General features: G+C 45.1%; 1 protein-coding gene across 2 annotated transcripts in view; it reads left to right on the top strand.

Moving 5' to 3' along the window:
* The window catches only part of SLIT3 (slit guidance ligand 3), a 729,759-nt gene that overhangs the window by 51,508 nt on the left and 656,820 nt on the right, over positions 1–21,431 (top strand). For both annotated transcript variants that reach the window (XM_044932473.2, XM_044932474.2), the window contains exons 2-3: positions 5,574–5,645; positions 13,990–14,061. In XM_044932473.2, the coding sequence (XP_044788408.2) occupies positions 5,574–5,645; positions 13,990–14,061 (144 nt within the window). The remainder of the gene's footprint in view (positions 1–5,573; positions 5,646–13,989; positions 14,062–21,431) is intronic.

The raw sequence follows: 21,431 nt of genomic DNA, 5'->3' as shown, positions 1-21,431 counted from the left end.
CATGTGACACTCACTCCAGTATTATTGCCTGGAGAATCCCATGGACTGAGGAGCCTGGTGGGCTATTAGTCCACGGGGTCACAAAGAGTCAGACACATCTGAGCGATTAACACTTTCACTCATGTAATAGTGATGAAATTGCAGTCACGTGGTTACACCTGCCTGCACGGGAAGCTGTGAAATGAGGCCTGTGTGTATGCATCAGACATAGGAAAATGGCTTGGTGAATGACTTCCCAGTCTGTGCCCCAGTGTTCAATGAATGGCAATGACATTTTTTGATTGCTAATATAATACCATGATGATTCCCATGGCATCCTAAGCCCCACTTAGAGAGATGGGCAACCCTAATCATGCAGCCTTTACTTCTCAGAGCCTGAGAGAAGGGCCAGTTCTTACTTCATCCCTAGAACAACATGTGCCTTTGGCCCTTCTAAGCCATCACTGGCCACGATGACAGGACCAAGGGTCTCAAGAATGACAGGCAAGTCTCCAAAAGGACACGCCATTGACAGTCATGTAAATGGAGTTCCATTTTTTATGGTCAATTAAATATTCATACATTAAATATTTCTCTTCCATCTCTCTATAGTTGCAAAATGAGTAACTCTAAAACTTAATGGCTTAAGATACACACTTGCTTTAGTATTGTCTCTCATGGTTTCTATGACTCAGAGTTCAGGAATGGTTCAGCTGGGTGATCTGAGTTTCTCATAAGTTACAGTCAGGTGGTAGCTGGGCTGGAATCTCAGAGGTGTCTGCACTTAACACATCTGACCTTTAAGCAGGAAAGACTCAAAACAGCCAGGGCTGGACCAGCCAGGGCTCCACAGAGATCTCTCTGTCTCTCTGGTCCCCTCACATGATCTCACCAGTGGGGACTCCAGGTCCTCTGATCTTCTCACACGGCATCTCAGGCTCTAATGCAAGTGCTCAAAGAAGGAGCCAGTCAGTCACTTACTGCCTCTTCCGATCTAGCTCAGAAGTTCTGCAGCATCGCTCCTGCCATAGTCCTGTTTGCCTACACAGTCACAAAGGCCTGCTCAGGTTCAAGGCAAGGGGGCATGGACTTCATCTCTTGAAGGCAAGTGTATCAAAGAAACTCATTGTAGATGTGTTTTGAGAAGGCCCCACTTCCCCATCTCCCATCTAGACACTGTAATGGCGTCCCCATCTAGCATCATCCCAGATGGGATCATTCATCCTGCACATGGTCCAGAACTCATACTGGGCTAAAGTAGACTGATTTCCTCAAAGAACAAAGCTGAAGGCTGAGACATATGGCTGAAGGTCCAGAGGAGCCTGGCCTGCGATGAGTGGGCTGAGGATGGAACGAGCATATGAGGCAGGGCAGCCTTTTCTCAGCATCAGTTTCCTTAGTTCTCATTTTCAGCCAAGAAGCTGGTAGTCCAGGCTCTGTCCTCCTCACAGTTTCGAGATCTTCAAGTAGGAACATGCTTATGTGCTAAGTTGCTTTAGTCGTGTCCAACTCTTTGTGAGCCCATGGACTGTAGAGCCTCCCAGGCTCCACTGTCCAGGGGATTCTCCAGGCAAGAATACTGGAGTGAGTTGCCATGCCCTCCTCCAAGTGATCTTCCCTACCCAGGGATCGAATCTGTGTCTCCTGAGGCTCCTGCATTACAGGTGGATTCTTTACCACTGAGCCACTGGGGAAGTTGCAAGTAGGAGAGGGTTACATAAAGCATGGAGGCTCAGAGAGTTTAAGTAAGGTACTCAAACTCATATAGTTCGGAGTGGGCAGTGGGAGAGAGACTTGAACCCTGACCTGTGCCTCCTCAAGCCTGTGTGCTGTCTGACCTGTAGAAGTGTGTGCATTAGGCAGGGTAGAGCGTTGGGGGCAGATGAACAACTCAGCTCTCTCCCTACCCTCTGTCTGCAGCCAGATACCAGAGAATTAGGTGTCATAGGCAGGCTGCAAGGGAGGGGCAGCTGGAGGGGACCACTCTGGGTGCTGTCTTTCTATTAATATTTATTAGCCACAAAGTGCACCCCACTTTTCCCCTATAGGAAAAGAGCACACCAGCAGAGTCTCTTGGGCAAGCCCAGGATTCATCTCTAAGGCACATAATTTGGGCTGGGATGGTCCTCTGCTCTCGGTGTGCTGAAATTTCAGAGTGGAAGTTTGTCAGGGGAGGCTGAGAGAATGGGAGTGTTGGGGGATGTGATTCAACTAATCATAGTACTGACAGGTTTCAGGATTGAGTATTAAACATGTGCCTCGTAAGCACTGTGTGTGCATCGTCTCATTTAACCGTCATGAAACTCTTGAGGTCGAGACTGTCCCCCTCATTTTGTTGATGGAGAAACTGAGCCTTGGAGATGACATGAACTGCCTATAAGTCACTTAGTACATGGCAGTACAGGCATTCAAACTCATGGTTGCTTCCCTCTGAAGCTCAGCCTCCCAGACACTGACTCTGTGCCTGAGCCAACCCCACAGTCCCCACCTGAACTCTTGTCCCCAGGTCCTCAGCGTTTCAGCCACACACTTTGTGCCCCTTCCTAAATAAATGTCAATTGGAAATACCAGTGCCACGGCCAGTACCGCAGGCCGCTGAGATGCCATGCTGCGTGCTGGTAATTAAAGCCTCTGTTGCACTGTCATATTCACAGTGGTCACGGTGCCCAGGCGCCCATTCAGTTGAGATGGGAGGGAGAAGGAACTCGGGGTGATGATGAGCACACCCTCATGCCTGTCTGCGTGCTGGTGTCCAGTCCTCGCACGAACAACTATTCTTTATTTCCCTGTGTACCTCTTGCTCTTCTTGACGAGCCTCAGCTTAGTCTGAAAAGTCTAAATACAGCCTTTCTCCATCACAAGCTATTTGAGAACAAACTTTGTTACTTTACTTTTCTCAGAGGAGGGGCTGGAATTAACGTATACACATTACTGTATTTAAATTTGTTGTTTTCAGTCGTGTCTGACTCTGCGACCCTATGAACTGCAGCACGCCAGGCTTCCCTGTCCTTCACTATCTCCCAGGGTTTGCTCAAACTTCTGTCCATTGAGTTGGTAATGCCATCCAACCATCTCATCTTCTGTCATCCCTTTCTCCTCCCTCCTTCAGTCCTTCCCAGCATCAGGGTCTTTTCCAATGAGTTGGCTCTTCGCATCAGTTGGCCAAAGTATTGGTGCTTCAGCTTCAGCGTCGGTCCTTCCAAGGAATATTCAGGATATTTAAACCAGTCAATCATAAAGTAAATCAATCCTGATTATTCCTTGGAAGGACTGATCCTGAAGCTGAAGCTCCAGTACTTTGGCCACCTGATGCAAAGAATTGACTCATGGAAAAGACCCTGATGCTGGAAAAGATTGAAGGCAGGAGGAGAAGGGGATGGTAGAGTTTAGATGGTTGGATGCCATCACCGACTCAATGGACATGGGTTTGAGCAGGCTCCGGGAGTTGGTGATGGACAGGGAGGCCTGGCATGCTGCAGTCCTTGGGGTTGCAAACAGTCGGACACAACTGAGTGACTGAACTGAACTGAAAATAGATAACCATAAAAATGTAAAATAAAATAGATAACCAGTAAAGACCTTCTGTATAGCACAGGGAACTATGCTCAATATTCTATAATGGCCTAAATGATTGTTACTTTAGATAGAGGAAAGCTGGATGAGGGAGGGAGGTGGTTCCCCAGGGAGGTGGCCTAAGGAGTCATTTCATTTTTATTTCAGTGGGCTTCCGTGGTGGCTTAGATGGTAAAGAACCTGCAATGTGGGAGACCTGGGTTCGATCCTTGGGTTGGGAAGATCCCCTGGAGGAGGGCGTGGCAACACACTCCAGTATTCTTGCCTGGAGAATCCCATGAACAGAAGAGCCTGGCGGGCTACAGTCACAAAGAATCGGACATGATTGAGTGACTAAGCATAGCACAGCACATGATTCTTTAAATTAGAAGAGTAATCCTTCCTCAAACTTGATTTTTCCTTATACAAAGTGCTAGAATATGAAAATTGTTTCCCTTGTCACTTTATGCAACTTGAGAACTCACTGGTCTTTCTGAGGCATAATAGCAAGATTTAGAACCTGACTAGGAGAAAAAAAGAATTCATGAATGTATGGGTGGGATCTGCCACTGGGAAAATGGCTTCTCAGTACCTGAGTGTTCTGGAGGGATGCAAAGCCAATTTATAGATACCTTGTTGAAATTCCAACTTGGCCAAAATCCTGAAAAGCTTCTCATCAGTAAGGCATGGTAAATAAGAATTAATTGCTCAGGCTTCATTATTAAGAACTGTAACATATTATCCATGGTCTTTTTAAAAAAAATCCTGTCTTCTTAGATAATTTTAGTGGACACGATATTTATACGATTGTTAACAGGTTCATTCTTGACTTTGACTTTTCCCTAATCTTGGTTTTCTGCCACCTAAGGGGCCTCCTTCTCCCTGACACCAATACTACATAATGCTTGGAGCTCTTCCATGGTACATTCTTCTCTTTGGGACCTTTTTCAGGAGCTTCAGCCTACAAGTTGGAGCCAGAGTAGTCCATGTAGCTGTCTTTACCTGTTGTTTGAGATTACTTTTGCCAGGCATATGTTCTGCTATGTTGGGTTATGGAGTTAAATGAGATATGGTCTTTGCCCTCAGAGAGTCTGCAGATTAGCTGGCAAATCAGCAAGTACCTGGATGGGTACCAAAGTAGTCAAGATTCTTTTGATTTCAGGTGATAGAAAATTCAACTCAAACTGATTTAGGACAAAATATAAGGGAGAAAAGATAGATTGGCTCACATAATCTCAAAATACAGAGGAATCTGGTATCAGGCATGGGTGGATCCAGCTACTCACAGGATAAGCACCAGGAACCAGGCTCTCTTCATCTGCATCTGGAAAGTTCTCTCTTCATGGTATAGCTCAATGGCTTCTGGCAGCTACAGTGGAGAGAAAGCTATTGGGAATTTGAGTCACACATGTACTTCTGAAACAGTTACTGTGGTCACAGGGAGTTAGTATGCTTGTAAGCCTGGCCTGGATCAAGTGCCCATCCTTAGAGCTGGGAAGAGGGATCAGCCCCACTTGTATTATATCAGGGCCAGGAAGCTTCCAAATAAAAATTTGTTATCTGAAGAAGGGGCAACAGAAGCCAGGCAGCTGAACATACCAGGCTCTACTACGTACATAATGGCTGCTACTGCTGCTAAGTTGCTTCAGTTGTGTCCGACTCTGTGTGACCCCACAGACAGCAGCCCACCAGGCTCCCCCATCCCTAGGATTCTCCAGGCAAGAACACTGGAGTGGGTTGCCATTTCCTTCTCCAATGCATGAAAGTGAAAAGTGAAAGTGAAGTCGCTCAGTCGTGTCCAACTCTTAGCCACCCCATGGACTGCAGCCTACCAGGGATTTTCCAGGCAAGAGTACATAATGGCTAGCTTACTCCATACAGTGTCCTTCAGCCTGGTTGGGCATGCTCTAGGGAATATCATTAATCATTGAAAGTGCCTTTTCCTGTAACAAGCAACATCCCTCCAGCCTGAGCCAGTCTGGGTTAAATAGACCATAATTGTAACCTGCAAAAATCTGACCCAAATTTGTTCTCTATTGCAGTGACCTGGACAGAAATAATATCACTAGGATCACCAAGACGGATTTTGCTGGACTTAAGAACCTCCGCGTCTTGTAAGTAGCATGAGGCTCTCCAGTGCATTTTCACCCTCAGCTCTTCAGCCTCATGAAATGTCCCACTGCCCTGACATCACACCTTCCAGCGCTGGGCAACTAGAACTCAGCCTTCTGCAGCAGAAAGCCCTGTGTTGCACACCCGGGTTTCCTTCCTCAGCTGTCTCGTTCTGTGTCTCTGTGCTGTGGGCTGGACTAGACTGATGGAAGAAGTCTGTTCTAGTGACAGGGAAAACAGAAGGCAATCCATGAATAAACCATTGTGCCCAGCTTTTAGGATGGCAGCAGGGTCACGTTGGCTCACCATGCTTCCCTTCCGTAGAGGTTATGATGTCTTCTCCAGCCTGTGCATTAAAGAGCAAACCCTTGTCTATGTTCTGAAGTTGCGAGGACTAAGTGGAACAACACATACCTCTTTAACACGACACCTGGAAAAAGGGTAGTACTAAAAAGAAACATGAGCTCTTCCCGAAAAAAGGAAAAAAAATGTAACGGGTGCATAGAGAATGGAAAAAGTAAGAATTCATTGACTTTTAAGTAGATTTAAGGAAATTGTGAGTAAATTAGAATTAATCAACTGTTATTATTTTGATATTTTTAGAATAATTAATACAGTATAACCAGAATGTTGTTGATCCAAAAATAGCTATAATGTAGCCATAAAACTTCAACTTACTACATGAATTTCAGCAACTGAAAATATCTGCACGTAGAAGAATAGGCTCTCAAAACTTATCCTAGGACTTCCGTTTCGTTGAATATATTGTCCAGTGATAAACAGAAGAAGGCCGACCATATATTAACCTCCTTATCTCATGTCTTTTATCATCATCTTATTAAAGTGGGCATTTTTTACTGTTCTGTTACTTGATATAAGACCAATTATTATTTTATGTAAGGGTAATATACTAATTTTAAATTGGACATTTTGTTAGGATAATTCAACAAAGCTTCCTGTTTTATTAAATGCTTTCTGGGCTTTCCTGCAATAGATTTGTAAATTTTTCATGCTGAAAAGAAAAAAAAAACATCAGTCTGGACAAAAGTTATTTATCTTGTTGCTTAATGGAGAGAAGGGGAGGAAGGAGGGGGAGAGTCAGACAGGGTCAGGGCACTTACTGAACACCTGCAGCTGCACAGACAGGTAGGAAGACTTGAGATGGGCATTGGTGGAGCTGGGCAGCAAGAAATGCTAGGCTTCATTGCTGAATGTTGGACACTTTCACCCACCCCTAAATATGAATGATAAGAAGCTACCTAAATGCGTGTCCACTGATGGATCTCAGATGATCAGAAGTACCAGAAAAGAGCCATTGGACCTCTTTACTTCCTGACTCAGAAGGTGATTTTGACCTGTAAGTGTGGTTCCAGACCGAGAGTGCAGCCTGATGTTTGTTATGTCATGGAATCTTCACTGGCAGATTTTTACTAGAAGTCGCAGCTAAAGTCTTGGTATCTAAAGCCACCTCCTTCTTTTTACTACCAGCCCTTTATAATACAGTGAATTTTATTCTACAGGCCAGAAATAGTAGGTTCTGGTCCTGACTTGGAATTTACTACCCACGTGACCTTGAGCAGATCACTGTACGCTTCTGGGCCTCAGTTTTCTTGTCTGTAAACTAGGGAGTGAATAGTATATTAGTTCTTGAGGGCTGCTGTTACAAAGTCTGTCAGTCATGCCCCACTCTTTGCGGCCCCATAGACTGTAGCCCCCCAGGCTCCTCTGTCCGTGGGATTCTCCAGGCAAGAATACTGGAGTGGGTTGCCATGCCCTTCTCCAGGGGATCTTCCCAACTCGGGGATCGAATCCATGTCTCCTGCATTGCGGGCAGATTCTTTACTGTCTGAGCCACCAGGGAAGCACCATATACTAGGTTACTTAAACAATAGAAGTTTATGGTCTCACATTTCTGGAGAAGTCCAGAATCAAGGTGCTGGCAGAGTAAGCTTCTGTCACGGACTGTGGAGGAAGGGTCTAGTGTGGCCTCTCTTCTAACGTCTGGTGGCCTCAGGAGTTTTCTGGCTTTGAGACAGTTGTTTCCAGGTCTCTCCACATTGTCTTCCCTTTATGCATGTCTATCTCTGTGGCCAAATTTCTCCTTTGTATAAGGATACTTGTCAGATTGGATTAGGGTTCATCCTAATGACCTAACTTTTTGTTTTAATTTGGCCACGCCATGCCCCCTGCCTTGGAAGCATGGAGTCCTAACCACTGGACCACCAGGGGAATCATGTAATGACCTCATTTTAACTTGACTACTCAGTAAAGACCCTGTATCCAAATAAGGCCACATTCTGATTTATTGGAAATTAAGTCTTCCACATATGAATTTGGGGAACATACAGTTTGACTCATAAAAAGTAGTTAGAAGTCCTAACCCTCGTAATGCCTTATGGTTTTGATGTATTCGAAAACAGTCTGTTTATTCTCACTGAAGCCTGTGGAACATCACTCGCATCGTGTTGTGTTCCTGATTGAGAAGTAAATATGATGATGATAATAACTGATGTATCTATGATGCCTTCCACAGACTAAGCTCTGTTACATAGTTACTAATGCTTATCTGCCCAGAGGAAACAGAGGCACAGATAGCTTAAGTGGTCCCAACTCTGCAGAGCAGGGAACGGAAGGAGGGGGACTCAGAAGCCAGAGTGTGTGTTTTCTAACCTCCATGCAGTGCCTCTGTTCGTTTATGTTATAGAAAGTTCGGGAAACCAGGAAGGTAATAGCCTAGCCATTTATAAATGCAGCATTGGCATGCAGGTGACTGAGCTGAGCTCCCCCGAGCACTGGGGGATGGGGTGCTGGGACCCGAGCTCTGGGCCTCCAGCTAACAGGTGCTGCTCCCTCCACGTGTTCTCTGGTCTTGGGCCAGTACTCCGTCCTCCCACCATCCCGGGGTGGGGGAAGGCCCTTACCCTCTGCCAAGTCTTTCTTTTGCCCCAAGCAGTCATGTGTCTGTCAAATGACTGGCAGCTCTGACAAGCGTGTGGATCAGAATTGAGATGGGATAAAGGTGGGGGAGTTTCATGGCTCAGTGTTAAGGTGATTTTTATTAAAGAGATATAGGCAGTAAACTGCTGATTCCAGATCATTTACCAGCTTAAAGAAGAGACATTCCTCTATTTTTTCCATTTCTTTCTCTTGCATCTGTGGGAGATTTCCTTTCATACAAGTCAGAAATTGCAGCTAATGCTTCATTTTTCTAACAAAGTCAAAAATAACGCTTTGATTTTCTTACCATTACATCAGAAAGATGTAATAAAAATTCCAATTTCCATATCTGCTGTCTGCAAATAGAAAGTTTAAAATAAATAGAAAGTTTAAAATAATCACAAAAGATCATATTAATATCCTCTGGATGGTCTACAAGTTTCCTTTGACCACAGTTTGTCTTTGCAGTTAATTGGTACATTCTTCTTATTTTGATAAGCTGTGCCAAAATCCACCCCCCGCCCCCTTAACCTCCTAGACTCTGTTAATGCACGGTGTTTCATTATCTTACTTAGCAGCTCAAAGACAATCCATTCAAGTGGCCCTTTATTAGTGTGTAAGAATCTGCTGCGTGGAATAGCTGAAATGTTTTCTAACTCACACCAATATAATATCCCGACGTTTAAACCATATTTCCTCTCAATCTATTCTTTTTAGCTGAGTAACCTAGACAACTATCTTTTTTGAAAAACTTTCATCACACCTTGGCATAGTCCCTGTATCTGTTTCTTATTTACAGTTTATTGTGAGCCAGAAAAGATTCAATCATCTTGAATAATTTGAGCCTACCATCCATTTCCATGCAGAGCTGTTAATACAGTGCAGGTGAATGGACGAAAGCGGATGAAATGCAGATTGGGGAACTTTGGCTTCATCTAGAGGCGATTTTCCCCAAGAAAGTCTATTCAGGGAGAAGATACAAGCATTGACTATAACAGTTTTTTCCTCCAAGGGGTGGGAATAGACAAAGGTCTCTTCTGGTGTTATCAATTATATTCTCTTTCTTAGTAGTCTGTTGCAAGAGCTCTGCTATGCCCACAATGTGGGAACCAGCTTTATCCCAAATGGGGTTAATAAAATAGTTAAACTCCACCCCAGCCATCACCACGTGGGGGCGATTTCCGATTCTGAACCAATGTTAAAACTAAAAATATAACAATGCCGAAAGAGCTGAAGATGAACACAACCCGTGTCCCCCTTATTCAGAACAGATTCAAGCCAGTCAGCCCTTCTGGGTGTCCAGCCTTTCCTGGATCCCCTGGCTCCTGTAGCTGGCCAGTGAAATGAGAGTGATAGCAACCGTTAGCGCACTCTCCTCAACTGCCTGGAAGTCTGGACAGGAGGTTCGCACCACACTCCTTCAGTGATTCAGTTATTCATCACACGTTGGTTATTTATTGAGCCTTTAAAAACCAGGTATTAGGCTGGATCCTGAAAGGTCTAGGAAGAAGGTCCAGAAGAGGCCCAAACTACCTTACCACTCAGGATCCCAGGAGGACACAGGAGGAGAGATCAATGAAGATTTGTTTGCAAAACTATGGGTAAGGTTAAGAGAAACCAGGATGAGTTGGTGCAGCTCCCTGGGGCTAGCAGCCGTCACTAGCATCCTTTGAGCCTCAAGGAACAGTGGGAGGAAGTGGTTACCTGAGCCCCGCAAAGGAAGGACTGCCAGTTAGCACTTGGGCTCTTAGGTAGAGAAACACAGTCAACTTGGAATGATCTGGCTGTGGGGGAGTTGGAATCAATCTCCCCACCTCCCTCACTCTTCTTCCAGCCACTCATCTCCTTCCTCTGGCTGAACCCCATAGGTAATCCAGAGTCAAGGACGCTTCTCGATGAAGACAGTATAGTAAGTTTGCTGCTGCCGCTGCTAAGTCTCTTCAGTCGTGTCCGACTCTGTGCGACCCCATAGACGGCAGCCCACCAGGCTCCCCTGGGATTCTCCAGGCAAGAATACTGGAGTGGGTTGCCATTTCCTTCTCCAAGTAAGTTATCTACTCCCCTACATAAGAACAAATTCTGTTCCGAGAGCACATTTGTAAGCCCTGTTTGTGCTTCCCAGGTGGTGCTGGTGATAAAGAACCTGCTTGCTGGGACTTTCCTGGTCAGTGGCTGAGACTCTGCACTCCCAATGCTGGGAGCCCGGGTTCGGTCCCTGGTCAGGGAACTAGATCCCACATGCCACATGCCGTAACTAAGACCCAGCACAGCCAAGTAAATGAAAAGAAAAAGAACCCGCCTGCCAGTGCAGGAGAGGTAGACACTCAGCTTCAATCTGTGGACTGGGAAGATGCCCTGGAGGAGGGCGTGGTAACCCACTCCAGTGTTCTTGCCTGGAGAATCCCATGGACAGAGGAGCCTGGTGGGCTATAGTCCGTAGGGTGGCAGAGTTGGACGCAACTGAAGTGGCCTAGCACACACCAACAAAGTTGGTCTAGACTTTCCAACTAACAGAATCAGCTATATAGTACTGCACTGTAATAGGTTTATAATAGTTTTCACACAAATAATACATGACAGACAAACAGAAAAAATAAAGAAAACATGTTTAATCTTACAGTATACTCCTTGAAAAGTGCAGAATACAGTGCAGCATCTGGCATACAGCGACTGGCATCAGGTGAACGAGCAAGAAGAGTTACTGACGGGAAGAGGGAGAGGAGGGGGATGGTAGAGCTGGAGGACCGTCAGCAACAGGAGGTGGAGGGCACGCTGCTGTTTCACTCCCGCCTCGTGTGACTGGACATATGAACACATGTCCGCACGTTTGAAAGTTCGCAACTTGAAGGTTTGTGTGTAGAGAACTTACTATAAAACTGAGCCTGCTAGGGCTTGACCAGGGAGGAGAAGGGGTAGGTATCCAACCGTCTCTTCTAGTTCCCTTTCTGAAATAAACTGATAGTGTTAGAGTAATTAGGACAGAACTAAGAGATTCCTCATGGGAGGTTGGAGTTAGATTCCTTTAGAAACCCTGAGGGAACGTGACACTCAGCCACCTTAGTGTTGCTCCTTGTAACAACTGAGAAGTAGTGACAACAGACTCTGTGATGGATTGATTGACAGTAAAAACCCAGCTGAACAAACCCTCGGTAACTCACATTGCACTGGTCGGGTTTAGCAAGAGGCGCTAGTGAGTCTATTAGTATTCCAAGGCCCTCCTTGCCATATGGCAGGATGGGAAAGAAAGAGAAGGGAAGGAAAAGAACATTTATTAAGCCTCTGATTGTACTCTAGATCCTGGGCAAGATCATTTATACACTTTTTCCACTTTTAATCTCACAAGGGCTTAGTTTGTGTGTGTGATTTTACAAATGAGGAAGCTGAGTCTCTGAGAGGTTGACTAGACAGTCCAGTATCACACCGTCAGTTAGTGAACAAGCTGGAAAGGGATTCTCAACCAAATTTGAGAAGCACACCAGACTGGGAGGGAGAGCGTACCATGTGGCATTATATGCATAATTTCTCCTTGGAAGGGTCTAAGCTTACCTTTCTACTCCTTGGAGCCCATACATTTTAAGCAAGGAGCCTGTATGAGGCCAGCCTACAGGGTCAGGAGTAACATCAATGTGTGAATCCCAGTGGATGAGGATTCTGGCCAGCTGTTCGTATGCTGTGCTGTGCTTAGTCACTCAGTTGTGTCTGACTGTTTGTGACCTCATGGACTGTAGCCTGCCAGGCTCCTCTGTCCTTGGGGATTCTCCATGCAAGAATACTGGAGTGGGTAGCCTTTCCCTTTTCCAGGGGATCTTCCCAACCCAGGGATCGAACCCAGGTCTCCTGCTTTGCAGGCGGATTCTTTACAGTCTGAACCACCAGGGAAGCCAAGGAATACTGGAGTGGGTAGCCTTCCCCTTCTCCAGGGGATCTGCCCCAACCCAGGAATCAAACCGGGGTCTCCTGCATTGCAGGCGGATTCTTTACCAGCTGAGCTACAAGGGAAGCCCCAGCTGTTCAAATTGGAAAATATAAGCTGATTTTCCTAAAAGGGTTTCTTTTGTAGGGTGTGTATATGTGTGTATACTATCCTGAATTTTAATTGTTTGCAACAATTTCACAAACATGTAAAATATCATTGAACCCAAAGCAAATACCTCCATCACTCTGGTAGTCAGAAACCTCATGTGTCCTGGACCAGGCTTCTCTGATGTAAAATCAGTGTGTGCCCAAGGTCCTCTTGAGTGTTTTATTCATACACTAAGCCTGTGAAGTGGCTGCTGTGCTGGGAACCTGTGTTAGGGCTGGGACTGTGAGGATGAACAGCAGACCTTCCCTTCTTTGTTCTTAGGCATTGTGAGGAAGATTACTTGGAAATAAACACAAAGCCCTGAGTGTTAAGCCTGAGAAGTGCAGGGGGTTATGAAATATCTCACAGGTGGAGGGCTGGCATGCATGGACTCATTTTTGAAGTGAAAACCAAGCTTTTCCAAGGCTACTCTTCCTTCCTTCTGCTTTTCCTTCAGGTGCCTCAGGGCACCTCTCCTTCTGCCTCATCCAGAGGAACCTTCAGCCCTTTGAAAATTCCACCTTCCAAAGAAACATCTTCAGCCACAATTGCATCCTCGCTAAATCCCATTCGACCACCAGGGGCAGCCGTGGATGGAAACTGTGCAGCCTCATCTCTTCTCTTCCCTGCTGTTCAGCTAATTCATTTTAAGCTGCTTTTTTTTTTTTAAGTTTAGGGGAACAAATGTTTCATTGTACATTCAATTTTCAGGATATGCCACATGCATGAATCAAACTTTTAATCATCTGCTTGAAGGGCTTTGGAGATGGGTAGAGTTGGTGACTGGGGAGACCTAGCTTTTGTGACCATCACCTTCACGTTGGGAGCAGACGGGCCTGGGGCAGGTGGACTTCCTGGCGCAGGGAGGCACACCCAACGGTAGCTTCAGCCTTTCTTCGAGGTGACCCAGAGACAAAGTGAGCAGAGAAAGCCCTTTCAATGAAGTATTTTTGAATCTTTGGAGGAGGGAGCTCCGAGGGAAGAGATGCTGAATATATGTGTGGTTTTTTTTTTTTGTAAGAAGCAGCTTTTACCTCTTCTTTTTCTGTATAACATCCTGCAGTGCTTAGAGAGGGGAGGACATTTGCTGAGAACATTCTTAAAATAGAGGCATGGAAACCAATCTGTCAGGTAGAAGTGTGCAGGCGGCGAAACCCTGGTTACCGTGGCACCAAGCTGGGATGTGAAGTATCTTGTCCCACCAGACTGATCCCGGCTGCGGGGGAGGGGTGGGCATCAGAGGGTCACGGCAGGGGCTGAGTGACCATGCCCGCATGGCCCTAAGCCTAGTACGAGAATCCGTGAGCCTCGTTCTTCCTTGACCAATGCTACCTCTTTGGTTCCAGGCATCTGGAAGACAACCAGGTCAGCGTCATCGAGAGAGGTGCCTTCCAGGATCTGAAGCAGCTGGAGCGATTGTAAGTACACACGGCCCCCTTTCTTGAAAAGCCTTATTTGTTTGTAAATTGGCTTCACTGTGGCCTCTCTAAGAAAAAAAAAAAAAAGACGCTCCAATGTTTAATAAAATGTTTGCTATTATATTTAGAGCATATTGGATGCCTGTTAAAGAGACACTGAGATCCACTTAATCTTTTTTTTCTTTAAAAGATGCTAGAATTGGCATCTGGAGCTTGTTTTTCTGCCTCCCGGCCTTGAGCTGTCTCAGGGTAGCTGTGCGTGGGGCTGGTTCCTGCCCAAGCCTCAGCCTTCCCTCTAGTGGGTGAAGAAGTTCGTTGAATGTATGTGTGGGATAACCACAGTTGGTTATCCCTGCCGTGGAAACCAGCATCAGATGCTCCCTATTCCTGTGCAGGGGGGGCAGGCTCCCTCCTCAGGCCCTGTCTTTCAGGCCCCTGTGTCCCACTGTCCTGGGAGAAGACGGACAGGCGGGGTGGGCCTGCGCCTCCTCTGAGGGAGCATCAGCCCATGTCAGGAAGCCCCCATACTTCCAAGAGAGATTGTGTTGCCAGTGGTTTAAAAATAGCCCACTGTTCTGACTCTGTCAGAGGGAGAGAATGAAAGGGAGTGGAGATGGGAGATGGATGGAGCCTCCATTTGTTCTGTTAATGCTTTTGCAGAAAACCCTTGGGTCACCATGATGAGGGGTCTCCTCAGATAGTTGAGTGGGCAGCTTCACCTTTCCTTGGTTAATCACATCTGGCAGCTCATAGCATCTGGATATTTGCTTTGTGCCGCTGGAGAGGGGATTGTCCCCAAGAGCACTCAGTCGCGCTGGTGGGCGGCTCTTTCTGTGCTTCCTTCTGTATCCCGGTTGACCTGATATTTCAGCCTCCTTCTTCATCAGGGGGCGAGGCTGTAGCAGCTCACTGCTCCTCCAACTTACCTGGAAGGATGTTCCCAATTTACCTGTCTTGTCTATAGCGGTGGGCCTGCCAACAACTGGTTAGCTTTGTGATTTGCCTTCTTTTCCCTTGGAGTCATTCTCTGTGGGGTGACCTGAGAAAGGGAAGGGACATTACCCAGCAAAATCCTTACTCCCCACTCTGTGGTATGAACTGTCTCATTCACTGTTTTCCTTCCAGGTCAAAGGTCAACATATGTTCCATTGTTGTTGGTTTGAAAATAGGACATTAATTTCTTACAAGGGAAAATGGATTAAAAAAAAAAAAGAATGTTGCCACTGTTTATACCTTTGACAGTGACAGTGTTAGTCGCTCAGTTGTGTCCAACTCTTTGTGACCCCACGGACTGTATGTAGCTCACCACCTCTTCTGTCCATGGAATTCTCCTGGCAAGAATACTGGAGTGAGTTGCCATTCCCTTCTCCAGGGTATCTTCCTGACCCAGGGATCAAACGCAGGTCTCCTGCATTTCAGACAAACTCTCTACTGTCTTAGCCACCAGGGCTTCATTTCTTAAAATTTTAACTCTTCTCCTTATTTAGACCAAGGAAAAAAATAAAATATTTGTTGAACTTGCTTCCTTTGTATGAAGTACTCAGCGTTTATGTGGATGAATAAATACAAAATCCTTTGTCAGGAGGCCACTTGTTGCTTATTCTTCTGATTAGAAGTGTAAATAAATTCCCAATTCATTAATTTCATGGTTGCTGGGAAGGAACTAATAGAGTCCTTTGGACACGCTGGGAATTGGGCCAGTATATTACATACTATCTGTTATTGTATCCCCACAAAATTCCTGTGAGGTGTGATTACCCTCATTTTGTAGATGAAGAAACAGAGGCTGAGGGAGATGAAGCCAAAGGATTGCGAGAGGGAGCCAAGATTCAAAGCCACATCTGTCTGACATCAAAGCCCACCTCCTTTCATATTTCTGTGCTGCAGACATGAGATGAAGTGTGATCTTTAGCAATGGCCCTGCAAACAGCCTCTCACATACCCACTGAACTCTGGGGAATATTGGTGGAATAGTCTAGAAAAAGGCACTTTTCTTTGGCTTGGTGAGTATGGCTGAAATATCTTGCATGTCTGGGGGACTAAGAGGATTACAGTTGTAGGGTAAGCCTGGCTGTTTCTCTCCTCTGGTGTATTAGGAAGGTCATCTAGCTGTTGTACAAGATAAACACTCAAATTTCACAGCTTTACAGGGTGGAAGTTTACTTCTTATTCATAGCAAACCCAGTGTGGGCATTCCTGGTTGCTGGGCTTTTCTCCTCCAAGGGGAGACTTCGAGACAAGGACTCCTTCTGCTCCACTCTGCAATTTCTAAATCTTGGCTTCTGAGGTACCATTATTTGTCTACATCAAGCCACTGGACGGGAAAACAGTAGGGAGGACTGCGAGTGGGAGGTTTACATGGGAAAGAACTGGAAAGACTACATATTACTTCTGCTGTTAGATGCCCTGGGTTGAAACTCAGCCACATGGCCACAGGGGAGGCTGAGAAAACTGTTGAGCTATATGTGCTGTAAGTAGAAGAAACAGGCTTAGCGAACAGCCAGATCGTCTCTGACTTCCGTTGCAAGTGAGTGGAAAAACACTTGGTCAGGGAGAAGAGTGGAAGTAGAGGCAGCTGGACTAGTATGCGCAGCTGGACAGGCTCCTCACTGAAGGCCTTTCAGAATCGGGGTGTGTGTGTGAGAGAGAGAGAGAGCCTTTCAGCATCGGGGTGTGTGTGTGAGAGAGAGAGAGAGAGAGAGAGAGCGCCTTTCAGAATCGGGGTGTGTGTGTGAGAGAGAGAGAGAGAGAGCCTTGCAGCATCGGGGTGTGTGTGTGTGAGAGAGAGAGAGAGAGCCTTGCAGCATCGGGGTGTGTGTGTGTGTGTGAGAGAGAGAGAGCCTTTCAGAATCGGGGTGTGTGTGTGAGAGAGAGAGAGACAGAGAGAGAGAGAGAGAGAGAGCCTTTCAGCATCGGGGGGTGAGAGAGAGAGAGAGAGAGAGAGAGAGCGCCTTTCAGCATCGGGGTGTGTGTGTGTGTGTGAGAGAGAGAGAGAGAGCCTTGCAGCATCGGGGTGTGTGTGTGTGTGTGAGAGAGAGAGAGCCTTTCAGAATCGGGGTGTGTGTGTGAGAGAGAGAGAGACAGAGAGAGAGAGAGAGAGAGAGAGAGAGAGAGCCTTTCAGCATCGGGGGGTGAGAGAGAGAGAGAGAGAGAGAGAGAGCGCCTTTCAGCATCGGGGTGTGTGTGTGTGTGTGAGAGAGAGAGAGAGAGAGAGCGCCTTTCAGCATCGGGGTGTGTGTGTGTGTGTGTGAGAGAGAGAGAGAGCGCCTTTCAGCATCGGGGTGTGTGTGTGTGTGTGAGAGAGAGAAAGAGAGAGAGCGCCTTTCAGCATCGGGGTGTGTGTGTGTGTGTGAGAGAGAGAGAGAGAGCGCCTTTCAGCATCGGGGTGTGTGTGTGTGTGTGAGAGAGAGAGAGAGAGAGAGCGCCTTTCAGCATCGGGGGGTGTGAGAGAGAGAGCGAGAGAGCCTTGCAGCATCAGGGTGTGTGAGAGAGAGAGAGAGAGAGCCTTTCAGCATCGGGGTGTGTGTGTGTGAGAGAGAGAGAGAGAGCGCCTTTCAGCATCGGGGTGTGTGTGTGTGTGTGTGTGTGTGTGTGAGAGAGAGAGAGAGAGAGAGAGATGGCTAGTGTGTCTTGACTCGTGATTATCGGGTTTGGGGTGTCCAGTCTGCCCCCAGTGGATTCGCTGTTAATAACGGAAGAGGTGGATGGCTGCTTGTGCCACTGCGTCCCTAGGCTTTGAAAGGAAGTGAAAGTCAAGCGTTAGTTGCTCGGTCATGTCCGACTCTTTGTGACCCAATGGGCTGTAGCCCACCAGGCTCCTCTGGTGTCCCTGGGATTTTCCTGCAAGAATACTTGAAATCCACTGAAATGGATTTCCATTCCCTTCTCCAGGGGATCTTCCCAACTGCTGGCTTAATTTACCTCTGTCTCTGTATTTCATAGTAGAATAATCCTTATGGATTATACTCTAAAAAGGAGGCTGAAAATTGTAACACTTTTGTAATGTTTATTTTCATTTGAGGTGATCATTATTGGTGTAATCTCTTTCAGGGATTATGGGGAAAAGGGAGAGAATTCTATCCTTCAGGTCTCTGCTGAGAGGAATTCTCTCTTTCTCCATGAAAAGACCCTTGCCCCAGATTGCGTGAGGTGCTCCTTCCCTCATGACTACACATGTTGGTCCATATCATAGCCTTTATGCCATATTTTAATTTCTTATTTGCCTGATTGTCTATCTCCAGAACTATGAGTATGTTGAATGAGGAATTGCATTCCATCTAACTGTTACTCTCAAAGCCTTGTGCAAAGCATGATACTAATAGTAAGCACTTGTAGTGCTTACTCATCAAATACAGTGGTTTTGAACTGGGACCAGTTTTTCCTGCTAGAGGACCCCTGGCAATGTCTAGAGACGTCTTTCCTTACAACTGCAGGATGCTGATGACATATAATGACTAGAAGTCAGGAGTTCTGCTGAACAACCTACAATGTATAGAACAGCTCCCAGATCAAAGAATTACCCAGCCCAAAATGTTGTTAGTGCTGAGGTTGAGAATCTCTCTTCTTTCTCTGTTATGCGTCAGATGCCATTTTAGTAATGATATAGGCCATCTCATTTAATCCATATAACATTATGAGGTTAGAATGATCACATTCCTGATGTGACAAAATATAAAATTCAAAGCATTGACTAAATGTGCTTATTCTAAATCTAATAGCTAGAGCTTGCTTCTGATTTTGAGGAAGTATACAGGATAGGGGAGCAGGTTTTTAAATAAACCCAGGAGAAAACAAGTAAATCCTGTGAACATTCTACAAGATAACTGCCCTGATCTGTTCAAAAAGTTAGTGTTATGAAGGAGATGGGATTTGACTGTTCTACGTTAGAAGAAGCTTAGGGTAGAAAAAGTAGTACAAAAATTGGGAAGGTCAATGGAGTTTAAGTGTTTGAAGATCTTTGAATTATGCAGAAAGTGATAGTGGTGCTGATATTTATTGCTTTATTAAATGAAGGATGCATATTATAATCTGTAAGATAGCTATTAAAAAGGATAGTTAAAAAAATATAACTTAGTGGGGGGAGAAATGATACCAAAAAATGTGGGTAATTCAAATAAGGGATAAAGGGAAAGTAAAAGGGACACAGAATAAAATGAGACAAAGAAAACAAATATTAAGATGATATATTTAAATACAAACATATCATGATTATTTTGTATGACAATGATTAATACTTTAAAAGACATAGATTGTCAGGATGGATTAAAAGAAAACAATAATTATGTGATTCTTCTAAAAGAGGAACATTAGGCAAAAAGAGAGAGAAAAGTTGAAAGTGAAAGGATAGACAATGACCCTGTGAGGACACTAACGAGTAGAAGGCTGATGTAGCTAAGTTAACACAGACGAGATGAACTTCACAACAAGAAACATGAATGGAGATAAAGAGGGATGTTTCATAACGATAAAGGAGTGAATCAATCAGGAAGGAGCAGCGGACCTGCACTGGACATACTATTATGTGTAGTGTGCATGTGTGTGTGAGTTGTTGTCAGTCTCTAAGTTGTGTTCCACTTCTTTGCGAACCCGTGAACTATATAGCAAGCCGGACTTCCCTGTCCTTTACTATCTCCAGGAGTTTGCTCAACCTCATGCCCAGTGAGTTACTGAGGCCATCCAGCCACCTCATCATCTGTCGCATTGTTCTCCTCTTGCTGTCAGTCTTTCCCAGCATCAGGATCTTTCCCAATCAGTCGGCTCTTTGCATCAGGTGGCCAAAGTGTTGCAGCTCCAGCATCAGTCCTTCCAATGAATATTCAGGACTGATTTCCTTTAGGATGGACTAGTTTGATCTTGCTGTCCAAGAGACTCTTAAGAGTCTTCTCCAGCACCACAGTTCGAAAGCATCCATTCTTTGGTGCTCAGCCTTCTTTGTGGTCTAACTCTCACATCCATACCTGACTACTAGAAAAGCCATAGCTTTGACTATATAGACCTTGGTAGGCAAAGTGATGTCTCTGCTTTTTAATATGCTGTCTAGGTTGGTCCGGAGAAGGCAATGGCAACCCACTCCAGTACTCTTGCCTGGAAAATCCCATGCATGGAGGAGCCTGGTAGGCTGCAGTCCGTGGGGTCGTGAAGAGTCGGATACGACTGAGCGACTTCACTTTCACTTTTCATTTTCATGCATTGGAGAAGGAAATGGCAAGCAGACCTGCACTGGAAATGGCAAGAACCCACTCCAGTGTTCTTGCCTGGAGAATCCCAGGGATGGCAGAGCCTGGTGGGCTGCCGTCTATGGGGTCACACAGAGTTGGACATGACTGAAGCAACTTAGCAGCAGCAGCAGGTTGGTCATAACTTTTCTTTCAAGGAGCAAGCGTCTTTTAGTTTTGTGACTGCAGTCACCATCCACAGTGATTTTAGAGTCCAGGAAAATAACATCTGTCACTGTTTCCACTTTTTCCCCCATCTATTTGCCATGAAGTGATGGGACTGGATGCCATGATCTTAGTTTTATGAATGTTGAGTTTTAAGCCAGCTTTTTCACTCTCCTCTTTCACCTTCATCAAGAGGCTCTTTAGTTCCTCTGTGCTTTCTGCCTTGTCTGAGGTTGTTGATATTTCTCCTGGCGATCTTGATTCTAGCTGTGCTTCATCCAGCCCGGCATTTCGCATAATGAACTCTGCATATAAGTCAAATAAGCAGGGTGACAATATACAGCCTTGATGTACTCCTTTCCCAATTTTGAACTAGTCTGTTGTTCCATATATAGTGTATATTAAAACCATATTCTGAAGATACAGAAAACAAATATTGACAAAACTAAATGGATAAAGAGACAAGTTTCTAATCATTTAAGATAAGGTCCTTCAATTGATGAACAGGTAGAGAAAACTGTTAGTAACAGTATAGAATATTTTAATGACAAGGTTTACAAACCTGACCAACTTGAAACAAAGAGAACAATACAACCAGGAAGTGTAGAATAACCATTTATTCAGGTTCGTGTAGAACTTTTATGAAATACTGCTCTGGAAAGCAGGTCTCAACAATTATCAAAGTATTAAAGTCATAAGGAGCATTTTCTCTGACCACAGTAGAAATACAGAAATCAACAACAACAACAAAAATAGTAAGTAGAAATTTTCAAAATATTTAGAAACTGAATGATATTCCTGTAAATAATCTGTGAGTCAAAAAACATTTCATGATGGAAATTGGATATATTTTTTAGAATGTTAAAAAACATCCAGTATATCACAAAATATGGATTGCAGCCAAAGTCATGCCTAGAGGAAAATGTATAGCCTTTAAGCATATTATTTGATTTATGTATAGTACCTATTTAAAATGAAGTAAGATTAAAA

Source organism: Bubalus bubalis, chromosome 19 (genome assembly GCF_019923935.1).
Source record: "Bubalus bubalis isolate 160015118507 breed Murrah chromosome 19, NDDB_SH_1, whole genome shotgun sequence".
Lineage (NCBI taxonomy): Eukaryota > Metazoa > Chordata > Mammalia > Artiodactyla > Bovidae > Bubalus > Bubalus bubalis.
The sequence above is the reverse complement of the archived record's forward strand: the minus strand, read 5'-3'. Positions and strand labels throughout refer to the sequence as shown.